A 13444-nucleotide genomic window follows, 5' to 3' on the forward strand; every position below is an offset into this window, starting at 1 on the left:
CAATTCCTTATCCACCAAGTGGTCCATCTGTCAAATCCATGTCTCTCCAATTTAGAGACAAGGATGTTGTGCAGGACAGTGTCAAATGCTTTGCACAAGTCCAGGTAGATGACATCAGTTGTTCTTCGCTTATCCACCAGTGCTGTAACCTCATCGTAGAAGGCCACCAAATTTGCCAGGCAGGATTTGCCCTTAGTTTAGCCATGTTGGCTGCCACCAATCACCTCCTTAATTTCCATGTGCCTTAACATAGTTTCCAGGAGGATCTGCTCCATGATCTTGCCAGGCACAGAGGTGAGATTGACTGGCCTGTAGTTCCCGGCTCCTCCTTTTTTCCCTTTTTAAAAATGGAGGCTATGTTTCCCTTTTTCCAGTCAGGGGGAACTTCAGCAGACTGCCACAACTTCTCAAATATGATGGATAGTGGCTTAGCAACTTCATCTGCCAGTTCCCTCAGGACCTGCAGATACATCTCATCAGGTCCCATGGACTTGTCCACCTTCAGGTTCTTTAGATGGTCTCAAACCTGATCTTCTCCTACAGTGGGCGGTTCTTCATTCTCCCAGTCTCTGACTTTGCCTTCTCTGACTCGGGCTGTGCAGCTGGAGCTCTTGCCAGTGAAGGCTGAGGCAAAGAAGTCATTGAGAACCTCAGCCTGCTTTATATCCCAGGTAACCAGGTCTCCCGTTTCCTTCCAAAGAGGGCCCATATTTTCCCTAGTCTTCCTTTTATCACTGACATACCTGTAGAAGCTTTTCACGTTGCCCTTGGCATCCCTGGCCAGATTTAATTCTCTCAGGGCTTTAGCTTTCCTAACCTGATTCCTGGCTGCTTGGACAATTTCTCTGTATTCCTCCCAGGCTACCTATCCTGCTTCCACCCTCTGTATGCTTCCCTTTTGTGTTTGAATTTCTCCAGGAGCTCCTTGTTCATCCATGCAGGCCTCCTGGTGTTTCTCCTGACCTTCTCTTTGTTGGGATGCATCGTTCCTGAGCTCAGAGGAGGTGATCCTTGAATATTAAGCAGCCTCCTTGGGCCTCTCTTCCCTCCAGGGCTTTATCCCATGGTACTTGATACTGATGAACTCAAGGTGTATTTTTGAAACAGTTAAGTTTTTCTGTGCTGTCGCTGTCATGGTTTAACCCACCAGCAACTAAACACCATGCAGCTGCTCACTCACCCTCCCCTACCCCTGGGAAATGGGGAAGAGAACTAAAGGGGAAAAGGGAAGGAAACTCATGGGTTGAGATAAGAACAATTTAATAATTAAAAGAAAAAGTCATAATAATATATGATAATATAAAAATTATAGTAATATATTCTAACAAGCGATGCACAGTGTAATTGCTCACCACTTGGTGACCAACACCTGTCCCGTCCCAGCAAGCAATCCTGAAGCAAATAAGGCCTGAAACTGCAATCTCAGAAGAGCGAGAGGCCCACAGAGAGTGAGAGAAAGACAGAGCTCCAAGAGTCAGAGAGAGAGAGAGAGATCAAACTTCCCAGCCAACCCTCGTCTATATACTGGGCATGATGTCGCATGATATGGAATATTCATTGGCCAATTTAGCCCTCAATCCCAAGTCTAGATTCAAATTTTAAGTTACAAGTTGCAGGCCCTTGGTCACGGCCATGCTCCCCCCCAGCCCATTGCGCAAAACATGGGAAGCTGAAAGGACCTTCATGCCTCAGTACCAACTATAAACATCAGTGTGCTATCAACATCCTTCTCGTAACAAACCCCATACTAAATCCAAAACACAGAGCTATTCTGGCTACTGAAAAGAAAACTCTGTCCCAGCCAAAACCCAGACAATCACCTGTCCTATAGCCTGGCCCCACAGCAGTAGGCAGAGAGCAGAAGGGGACTTATGTTCTATTTTTTCAAGTTTCCCCAATCAAGGAGGTAGATGATAACAATTTAAGATACAACTACGCGGTTTCTGAAAAGTGTTTAAGCAGCTGTTTGTGATGCTGGAAAATTTGAGGGATTTTCAAAAGAAGTTTTGAAATTATTCCCATATTATATCTCCCTTCTACCCAAATGCAGGTGTAAAGCAGGTTCTCCTCCCCTTTCCACCATGTAGAAGAGTACTCACCTCTCAGTCCTCTACCAGTGCCCTAAAATTGCAGTGTCAAGCCTACCCAGTTCCCTTGCATAAGCATCCTCTATTACATGATCAGATGCAATTTTTTTTCCCCCAATATGACTGCTAACTCAACGCATAGCCGACGGTTTCCTCTACCAACACCTTATTCCTTTGCTCTGCCTTGCTCTCCTTTTCCCCACTCTCCTTCTCTTGCCGGCACGTCCAGATCCATCAGCTCCCACCTCCCTCTGCCTCCCTACTAGCAGGAGAAAAACTGAGAGCATGAAGATCAAATGGCGGGTCTGAGCTCCGCACCCTGGCAGGCAGCGATGCAGGGGAAGGAAGGCTTGCTCAGCCTTCCCTGTCCTAGGCTGAGACATGCTCTGTTGGGAAGATGAATGCAGTGGGCTCACGCCGACGTGGTGAAGCAAAAGAGCGTTCTCGGAGCTCGAAGGCTCCACCGGGAATTTCGGTGCTGAGCTCCCAGCCTCTACCGAGTGTACGTTCAGCCAAGGCAGCCCCTGAAACTTTTGCGTCGGGCCAGACGCACTCCCGGCAGTCGAGGGCAGCTGTCGTGTGCCCGAGGGACCAGCCTGATAGCAAGCCCCTGCTCTGCAGGCACTAGGAATGGGGTGGGTCGCGTACGGAGAAAACGACTTTTTCTCCCCTCCTTGCTCTCGGAGCTCGCTGCGATCCCATCGGCCGAAATCATAATCAAGCAAACAGAAGTTGCGCGAGGCGGGAGCCCGCTGCGCTCTACCACCAAAACTACCTGCAAGACTAAAAACGGGCAGCGGGACGGAGCTGGGCTTGGGACACCCGGAGGCCGGGGACGGCGAGGGGGGAAGGCGCGGCGCACCCTACTCCGAGATCCCCGGGCCGAGCCCCGCGGGCAGGCAAGGACGAGGCGGCCCGGGCCAGGAGAGGGTCTGTCACCCGGCGGCTGGGTGGGGGGTGCCTCGCCGCCGTGCCCGCCGCTCCCCCGTCCCGTTTCCTCCCTCGGGACAAGGCTGAGCCCGTGTGCGTGCCGGCTCCCCGGGGAGGGACCGGGGCCGTCCCCGTGTGCGTGGCGGCTCCCCGGGGCGGGGGCCGGGGCGGGGCGGGGAGTGCGGCGCTGCCGGGGCCGGCGCCCCCGCCCTCTCCCCCTCTATCCCTCCCTCCCTCTCTCGCCCGCTCTCGCTGCTCCCGCTCAGCGCACGACGGCGGCGGCGTCCCGCCATGTCGGCCGCCAAGCACCGGGGCCCGAAGGGGGGCAGCCCGCCCGCCGCCGCCGCCGCCGCCAACGATCGGGGCGCGCAGCCCGGCGGCGCCGAGGAGGCGGCGGCGAAGAAGCCACCGGCGGCGGCTCACGGCCGGGGCGGCAGGGCCGCCGCGGGGGGCGGGGGGGGCCGCTCCGGCGCTAGCCCCCGCCGCGGCTGGGCGCTGCTGCTGGGCGCCGCGGTGGTGCTGGGCGCCGCGCTGCCCGCCGGCTGGTACGTGCGGCAGCTGCGGGAGGAGGTCGGGAGGAGCGCCCGGGAGCGAGAGGCCTCCGGCCGGCAGCGGCAGGAGCTGGCCGCCACCCTGGACGCCGTGGTGCAGAAGGTAGCGCGGCGCCGGGCACTGTCGGGGGGCGGACAGAGTGGCTCGGGGGGCCGCTCCGCCGTGGCGGCGCCGGGAGGGCGGGCTGGGGTGCGGGCACCGTCGGGGCGCTCGGCATTGCGCGGCGGGGCGGGGGAGCAGCAGCTGCCCCTGCAGGAGCGGGGACCGGGAGGAGGTTCACCTCTTAAATAAGTAGCCGCGCAGCTTTCGAGTAGCCCGGCTTATGGGAAAGCAAACGTGTCCCATTCCCCTCCCTCCTCCCCCGCCTGTCCCGCTCCGTGCTCCTTCCTTAAAGATGCTTTCATGGCACTAGAGGGACAAATCGAGGCTGGGCCGCGGTTTTCCAGCGCCTGCAAACGTGGCCTCGGTAAAGTGAAAAATCCCTGGCAGGCGGAGCGGGGCCGGGACGGGGCGGGACCCCGCGGCGGGCGAGCGGGCGGCCCCCGAGACAGCCCGCAGCGGCGACCGCAGCCGGCGCTTTGCCCAGCTTGCTCTTCCAGAGCTGGGGCGTGAAGCCATTTTATGTAATGCAGTCAGCACGCTTACGCGTTGGCAGCGGTGGGGACCTGCAGCTCTGAAAGCCCGCTGGCGGTAATTTCCTATCTTCCACTCTGGCAAATCATGCGAAGCCGAGTGTGGCAGACGGGCTGCTCTTCGTTGCCACGTCGAGCGGGCAGGTGTGCGCACCAAAGGGAGATGGTGGGGCAGCGCAGGTGGACGTGGCAGAATCCTGCCTCGATGTCCCTGCACGCTCTAGAAAACAAAACCTGGGCCAGCTTCACCGAACAGCAGGGGCCGTGCCAGAAACGCCATTCCGGCCATACCCTGCCTTCCACGTTCCTGCCGCTGCCTCGGGCCCAGGGAGCAGGACTTGTGTCCATGGTAGTCCAGGAGAGCAGAAGTGCTGTGAAGTAGTTGGCAAATGGTATGGCTCAAGCAAAGTGAAAGAAATGCTCATTTCCCTCCTGATTTTTTTCACTCAGGCCTTACTAGCCTCCAAGGTAGAGTTTCACAAGTGGCACTGACTATCTGGATTTGTCTTAGGTTGCCTAAAACCTTTAAAAAATGGTGTATGTGGGGCATATCATCAACATATATTCAAACTCCTGTCTAGAGAGTAGGTAAATTAGTTGGAAAGCAGTATGTAAAGTTATGACTGAGTCAGATCAAAGAAAAGCAAATTCTTGTCTTAGCTTGGCTGCTTTCTGCACAGTGAACCGTACAGATTCCCCGTGTTACCTGCGAGCTTGGCCCTGGGCCGGCAGCAAGGGGACAGAATGGTGGGATTGGCACTGCCAGAGATTCTCCAGCCGTTCTGTGGTGCTCCCGGAAGCGCAGCAGCCTGCACTTGTGGAGTTTGTAGGGTCAGCCTTGGTATTTCCTCTCCTTTACAAGAAGGAGGAAAAGGAAGACTCATATGAGGGGGAAAAAGGGTTGTAAATTGCAGAGCTACAGTGTTGTTTCTGAAGCTAATTTCGAATCCTGGGGTTTTTACTCACTGATGACTGGGCCATGATTTGAACTAGGAAGAGTTGTTTTTTCTTAGTTTTTAAGGCATTTTTACAAACTCTTTGTATGAAAGATAACATTGCAATGGCAGGACATGCAGGACATAAGATCACAATACATGAATGGAATCCAGGTGTATGTGCAATATATAAGGCCTACCAAGCATAGGAACAGGTACAATTTGCTGCTTCCATCTCTGTGTTGTTGCAGAACATCCTAAGTATATGTTACATAGTCTAGGAGAGAGAGGTATATACCAGAAGTTTAGAAACTGTTTCAAAGAGAACTTAAACTATTTGCCTGTATGTAGCAGGTGGCTGGTTAGACAGACATACAGTAGTGCAAGAATAGAAGTCGGGGGAAGAAATCACGCAGACTTTCGATGTAACCCTTGAAAGCTTTGCTTGCTGTGGCTTGGTGATGTCTTTACGGAAGAATATACTCGAGGGAGAGGAGACCGGGCTTTATTTCATTGGTTTACAGAAGTGCAAGGTCCTGCATTGTACTTTCAGAGTGCCATCAGCGCAGACTGCTGCGTGGAACTGGCTTTCCCCTTCAGTCTTTTACTGCAGAGAGCTGCTGTCAGGAGTAAGCATTATATAAACTCATCTGCTTTACACATCAGCAGTAGGAGGAGAAAGGAAATGATGTGGAAGTTTAGTCTTCAGTATAACACAGTTCTCAGAGAGGCCAAGGTCGTTTGGTGTTTAAATAGAAGATAGTATGACCAGTCAGAGAAGACATAGTTATTGGCTATAGACATATTTTTATGTGCTATTTATGATGTTAAACCTTGCAAGGGCTATGGTTTCAAGCCTTACCAGCTACCAGCCATGAACACTAAACAGGCAAACTGTACATGCCCCTGTAGTCGGCACTGGTGAGGTTGCACCTCAAATACTGTGTTCAGTTTTGGGCCCTTCACTGCAAGAAGGACATTGAGGTGCTGGAGTGTGTCCAGAGAAGGGCAGCAAAGCTGGTGAAGGGTCTGGGGCACAAGTCTTATGAGGAGCGGCTGAGGGAACTGGGTTTGTTTAGCCTGGAGAAAAGAAGGCTCAGGGGAAACCTTATCGCTCTCTACAACTACCTGAAAGGAAGATGTAGTGAGGTCAGTGTTGGGCTCTTCTCCCAGGTAGCTAGTGATAGGATGAGAGGAAATGGACTCAAGTTGCACTAGAGAAGGTTTAGATTAGATATTAGGAGAAATTTATTTACTGAAAGACTGATCAAGCATTGGAACATGTTGCCCAGGGAAGTGGTGGAATCACTATGCCTGGAACTGTTCAAAAAACATATAGATGTAGTACTTTAGGACATGGTTTAGTGGGCATGATGGTATTGGGTTGACGGTTGGACTTGATGATCTTAGAGATCTGTTCCAACCTTAATGATTCTGTGATTCTATGAAACTTATACGAATGTGCACACAAAACCCAACTGTGTAGTGAATGTGAACTGTTACTTTGAAGTTGTGAGTTTTACCCTTCTCATGCAAGGGGTTTGATTTGGACCCTGATGGCTCTTGATTAGGACAGATCAGATTAGAAGCTGGTCTGATTTGAAGACCTCAGTCCATTCTATTGTATCATAGCTCTCTGATCTTCAAGTGGCTATCCCAGCTGGAAGTATAGGAGAATAGCTTCGAGTTACACCAGGAGCACTGCTCAAATGCATGTATAAAGTACTCCTACTGCAAAGGAGTGGGATTACTCTATGTCAAATCTGCAGCAGTGGAGACATCCTGGCCCTCTGAAGAGTTCTTCTGGGCATTTCTGATGCTTTTTCTTAGACTAACATTTTGTCCTGGTTTAGGCCAGCTGGCAACTAAACACCACACAGCTGCTCGCTCACTCTCCCCTACCCTTGGAAAATGGGGAAGAAAATTAAAGGGCCAAAGAGAAAGAAACTTGTGGGTTGAGATGAGTACAATTTAATAATAACAATAAAATAAAATCAAAAGTAATAATGATAATAATATATACATATATGTATGTATAATAATATATACGAACAAGTGATGCACAGTATAGTTGCTCACTGCCTGGTGACCAATGCCTGTCCTATCCCAGTAAATGATTCTGAAACAGATAAGTCCTGACACTGCAATCCTGGATGAGCGAGAGGCCCAAAAAGGGGGAGACAGAGAGAGAACTCTGAGAGTCCAAGAGAGAGCCCTCCCAAGAGAGTTCCCAGAAGAGCAAAAGCCCTGCTTTCCAATCAACCGTCATCTGTATACTGGGCATGACATTGCATGACATGGAATATTCCATTGGCCAATTTAGCCCTCAATCCTAAGTCTAAGTTCAAATCATACGTTAGAAGTTGTGGACCCCTTGTCTCACCATGCTCCCCTTCTAGCCTGTTCAGCTCCTGCACACTGGCAAGAACACGGCAGGCTGAAAAGTCCTTGATGTCTCAGCACCAACTATAAACATCAGTGTGCTATCAACATTCTTCTTATAGTGAATCCCCGACTGAAACCAAATCACAGAGCTCTTCTAGCTGCTAAAAAGAAAAACTCTGTCCCAGTCAAAACTAGGACACATTTGAAGATGGTTAATTGCAAATATGAATTTGGTGATTTGGTCAGAATGTGTCAAAGAAAAATAAATTCTGTCGTAAGAGGGGAAGGAGAACTTGCCTGTGTCCTCGTTCTAGATTTCTGAAGTCTGTTTATAGTGATACAGAAAAAGCTCTCTCTGTGGAAAAAATCAGAATGAATGACAGCTAAGATGTAATGAAAGTGAGGTTGGTAAGTCAGTGTACTGGCTGGTGTCCTGCTGCAATACATATGGTAGTACTACATGCTCCGCCCCCCCGCCCCAGCTCATTTCTAGTTTTGTATGTGAGCACTAGTGAATACAAGTATAGAATCATAGAATCATAGAACGGTTAGAATTGGAAAGGACCTCAAAGATCATCTAGTTCCAACCCCCCTGCCACGGGCAGGGAAACCTTCCACTACACCAGGTTGCCCAAAGCCTCATCCAACCTGGCCTTGAACACTTCCAGGGATGGGGCATCTACAGCTTCTCTGGGCAACCTGTTCAGTGCCTCACTACCCTCTGAGTGAAAAATTTCTTACTTATATCTAATCTAAATCCGCCCTTTTTCAGTTTAAAGCCATTGCCCCTTATGGAAAATATTACAAACCTTTTCATGTAAGAGGGGGAAAAAGGAAGTAATCTTTATGGGTATTCTTCAAACTGCAGGGATCTGTTGGAGCAAGGGCAAGTCTTGTGGCCAAACTCTACAATCCTTCCACAGTGTAGACTTCCATGAAAACCAAGGAGGATTTGGCCTGGGATGTAGTCTTGCGAAAATACATGTGAATAACTTAATTTCTAATTAGCAAGTCCATTAGATCTTTTGAGATTAATTTCTAGTTTCAGAGGCTGACCGGGAGCTGCTGGAGCGTCCTTCAGTGAGAAAGGGGGGAATAAAACAAAGGAAGCTCTGTATATTTCTTTCTAAGAACATATAAATTATACTTCCTTCTATTATAAAATAAAGCCAACCCTCCAGCTGTGTATCTAATCAGTAAACATGGCAGCTCATGTGGCATGACTGATTAATATACCCCTCAGACACAGGGAGTAGTGTGAGGCAAGGCAACATGCATTACGCAGCACTTGCCATGCTGCCAAAGCCTTGAGGTATTTTCTACGTGACGGATTCCTGTTGCAGCCAGTGGGAGTTCTTGCATTGCTTTACAGAGTTTAAAAAAACACAACCCACACACGCACAGAAAGATTTCTTCACAGTCTTGAGACTGATGTTCGCTTTGGCCTCAAAATCAAGTAACTTGTGCTTCCCCGTTGGCGTGCCTGGATCTTACTTTTAAACGTGAGGGTAAATGAATGCGGTGGCTGCTCACCTATCAGCCTTTTCCCTGTTGCTGCTACTAAAACCAGCAGTAGTTTTTGTAACTGGGAAGCTTGATAGCATACCTGACCCAGTGGTAACACTTTCTGTGGGTGTTAACCTGAGGCAGATGCAGGTCAGTCCCCTTGGCAGCTGCTATGGCTTTGTTCTCTGCCTGTGCATGTTCATGTGCCCCTGGTCACTAAGCGCGTGTGGGTGTATGCGTCTATGTCAATAACGAAGTACTAAGTATTTAGAACATTAAAGCCTTTCTATGTTTTTATTTTAAAAAGTAGTTAGCAAGAAAAATCTGTGTTTCCGTTGGTGTCTAGGAGCAGCAGAATATCATGATTACTACTTCCGTTCCCCAGCCATTCCTAGCTCCCCTTTTCCTCTAATTTTTCCTGTTACTCTTCTTTGTCTACTTTGAAACTGCCTTCATGTTCAGGAATTGGCCTAGGGTCTGATTGCCTGCTAAAGTCTAATCCCAGCTCTTCTGTATTCAGAAGCTGATGCCAGATGTTCTTTAGGGTAAACAAACCCCCCTGTTTTTTCTTTTTTTCCCCTCCGTTTCCTCCTTTACGGACTTGTGGCCCATAGAACCAGGAATCATATAGGGGAAGGATGGCTCAGGAGTCCAGATGCAAACTCTGGAGACTTGAGTTTGATTTTCACTGCCATGGATTTCCTGGATCAACTATGGCCGGTCAGTGAGGCCAAGGATCCTCAGCAGAAGATGGGTGTATCTACAGAGCTGTAAGGCTCTAGATGCTGGGCTTTTTGTGCTTCCCGTACCTGTATGCCATAAGGTTGCCTCAGGTAGGGAGCATGAAGGATTGCAAGGTGACCATTTCATATGGTAACAAGGGCTATAAAGATCTTAGACACAAAGGGTAAGGATGTAGGTAAGGATGAAATTGTAAGTATTAACAATGTGGATTTCTGTTTTAGGTGCGTTCCCTTCAAGCCACATTTGGAGAATTTGAATCCATGATGAAAATTGCTCAACAGAAGCAGGAGGTAACTGAGAAGGCTGTTAAACAAGGGGAGAGTGAAATAAATCGGATCAGTGAAGTGCTTCAGAAGCTGCAAAATGAAATTTTGAAAGACTTATCTGACGGCATCCACATGGTGAAGGATGCAAGGGAACGAGACTTCACATCTCTGGAAAACACAGTGGAAGAGAGACTAACAGAGCTAACCAAGTCTATAAATGATAACATTGCTGTATTCACTGAAGTCCAGCAAAGGAGCCAAGAGGAAATCAACAATATGAAAGCAAAGGTTGATTCACTAGAAGAGGCAGATGTGTATAAACATGAAATTAAGGTGCTAAAAGATGCTTTTGATGAGATGCGAGTGTCCATGAAAACCAAAGAAAAGGACATAGAGACCTTGAAGAGTACAATAGACTCCATGGAGTCTGATGTGTATACTGAAGTGAAAGAGCTAGTCAACCTCAAACAAGAACATGAGAAATTCAAAGAGGCTGCAGACACTGAACACCTTTCATTAAAAGCTTTACAAGAGAAAGTTCTGAGAGCTGAGGATTCTATTATGCAGCTCCCTGGTGACATTAAAAGGCTCGATGAAGATTTACTGCAAGTTAAAGCTGATCTTAACAAATGGGAAGAAAATGAACTCTTCAGAAAAGCATTAGAAACTTTTGGGAAGAACAGTGAAGGACTGGAGTCTCGATTGAGGCACATGGAAGACAGCCTGGAGTCTCTAACGTCTGTAGCTGCTCAAAACAGTGAAAAGTTGCAATCTTTCCTTTCTAAGGAGGCAGAATACAAGAATAAGCTCAGTACCCTAGAACAAAGCATCACTGCTCTTCAGGGAATCTCAGATGTGGACATAACTTCAGTCACAGATGTTCTGAAAAATCTTGGTGAATCACAGACCTCGCTGTACAATGATGTGGAAAACTTGAGGAGAAGCATCAGTGACCTGCCATCCTCCGGTGCTCTTCAGGATGTTCAGAAGCAAATTAGTACTTTGTTGGATCAAGGAAATCTTCAGACGGGTCAAGCACATTCTCAAGGCTATCTTGAAAAATTTTCTTCTGTGGAAGGCTCTGTAGATGAACTGAGATCTTCTGTCAGCCAGGTTGATTCCGATTTGAAGATGATAAGAACTGCAGTGGATAGTTTAGTCTCCTACTCAGTGAAAATTGAAAATAATGAGAGCAACTTGGAGTCTGTGAAGAGCTCAATAGATGACCTGAGGAATGATCTGGAAAGGTTGTTTGTGAAAGTAGAAAAAATACATGAAAAAGTTTAGGCAGTGGTGCTCCTTGTGCAGATAATCGATTAAGGAGAATAGCTTTTGTATGCCCATTTTTTTACTCTTTTTAAAAGCAATTTGATACCTCCAAAGAGAATACTTTAATAATAGAGACAGTTCTGCTTATTTCCTTTATTTCTCTTTTGTGTAATGTTTTTGGGTTTTGTTTTTGTTTTTTTAATTTTGTTTTAAGAAAACATGAGTTTAGTTGAGGTTTGAGTTTCTAAGGGCTCATCTTCTCTGTGAAGTTGTACCGCTGTTAACTGTAGTGGTGTAACTAAGGCATTACAGCCTCGTTAGCATGGGCACATATTTAATGGCATGAAGGTGTTTCACACTATGGCACTAGATATCCCACACAGAAGGGCTACAGCTGTTCTGGTACGGCAAGCATACTGCTGTACGCACTGAGAACTTTACTGGCATGTTTTGGTTTAAGAAACAAATGAACAAAACTACACCTCCATCTTAAACTGTTTAGACTGGTAAACTTGTGTGGACCAGGTTTGAAGCAACTCATCCGTTTCTGCAGTTTGGGACTCAGCCATGTGGTCCGTTTACCAGGTGTCAGCTGAGCTGTAGTCTATTTCTGTGAGTCCTTAATCTGTACCAAGGAGCTAATAAGGGGTTCACTGAGACCCCTCGAAAGGAAAGTTTGATCTAAGTGGCATTCCTTTGAGCTAAGACCTAAGAGAGGTGTTGTACCACGTGGCTGGAGAGATTCATTCGTTGTGATTACAGGCTTCTTTCCCAGCATCTTCAGCTGCTGGTGCACAAGACCAGTGCTGAGAAGGGACATCTGAAGGATGGAATTAGTTTCAAGAGGGGACAGTAATATTTTTGTTATATTTTTAGGCTGTTTACATGATGAGGCTATGTCTTTCCTGGAAAGACCTAATTTGTCTGTCGTACAGGATTTTCTGTAAAAATGATTGCGAATTTGAATAAGGAAAGAGAAGGACTAAAATCACACCTCTCGTGTTCCGTGTATACCAAGCATGCTAACGATAATAGTACACTCCAAAACACACAAGGGGGAAAATCACCATGAAATCAGCAGAATTGCTTCTAAAGTGTATACATTTCCAAGTTTTCACACAGCTGACAGTGACCTGAACTGTTGTTACATATTCAGGACTTGGTGCTGGATTCTTGTCACCATTGTTGTCACTGAGTGCCTGCCTGGGGCACGGGAAGCAAAGTATCTTTCTAAAACTGTCTGAGGGTGAGGAAAAAGTGTTGTAATTCTCTAAAATTGGAGAATTTAAAAAACACTTTCTCACTGAGTTTTTTTGTTTTCTTTTTGGAAAGGATTTCTAATATCCCTCCTTTTCAAGCTTACTTTTGAACTTTATCTAAAGATTTGGTAAAGGGGTCTGCATACAGATACCTTGGAAATAGATCATGTGCGTCATGCCCACCTCAGCTTGCACTAGCCAGATCCGTGGCTATGTTAGAAGAATAATTCCTAGAAACAGCACCTCCCAGAAGTGGTGTGCTTGTGGGAACAGTGCAGGTGAAAAGGAGTTCTCCTAGGTAAATAAAGATACTGAACCATATCTAGTGTTATTCCCACCGTAAACAGGAAAGAACTGCGGGCAAAGAAAGAGGGACCCATGGCATTAAGGTAACTGTTGTCACTGTTGGAACTGCACTGTTCTTTGTTGACTTCTCAATTTCTTGAATGATATTGTTTAGGTTACTGTGAAATGAACTGTATGGCTTATTTGCAGTATTTTTAATACGTAATAAACATTGGGAGTATTCTTTGCACCTTTTTTTTTGATTGCTGCTTACTTAACCTTGTGTTTCCTAGGATGCTTCCAGTGGGGTATCAGGAAAGGGCTTGGGGGCAGAACCAGCCCTATGCTTGTTCTCAGCTTTCATAGGGGAACGTGGAGGCAGTCTTACCTGTTGTGGTTATGAACTCTGGAAAACAGGATTTGAACTGGATCAATGCAGCGGTGTTGATCACCAGGCTCAGAAGTCCAAGATGATAGTTGTGAGGTGTGAAACACATGATTTATGCAATGAATGTCACACACTGCCAGCAGTGCCTTGGTAAGGCTTTGACAATGTCCAAAGCATGCAGAACAGAAATAACGTACAGAAAGGAT

General features: G+C 47.5%; 1 protein-coding gene across 1 annotated transcript; it reads left to right on the top strand.

The window, feature by feature from the left end:
- Window positions 1-3308: 3308 nt before the first annotated feature.
- CKAP4 (cytoskeleton associated protein 4) lies at window positions 3309-13083 on the top strand. Its single transcript, XM_086610279.1, has 2 exons — window positions 3309-3671; window positions 9993-13083. Exons 1-2 carry the CDS (start codon window positions 3309-3311, stop codon window positions 11322-11324), a joined length of 1695 nt encoding a protein of 564 aa, XP_086466405.1. The 3' UTR covers window positions 11325-13083.
- Window positions 13084-13444: the final 361 nt, after the last annotated feature.

The sequence above is a fragment of the Tauraco erythrolophus genome, chromosome 4 (assembly GCF_009769465.1).
Source record: "Tauraco erythrolophus isolate bTauEry1 chromosome 4, bTauEry1.pri, whole genome shotgun sequence".
Classification (NCBI taxonomy): domain Eukaryota; kingdom Metazoa; phylum Chordata; class Aves; order Musophagiformes; family Musophagidae; genus Tauraco; species Tauraco erythrolophus.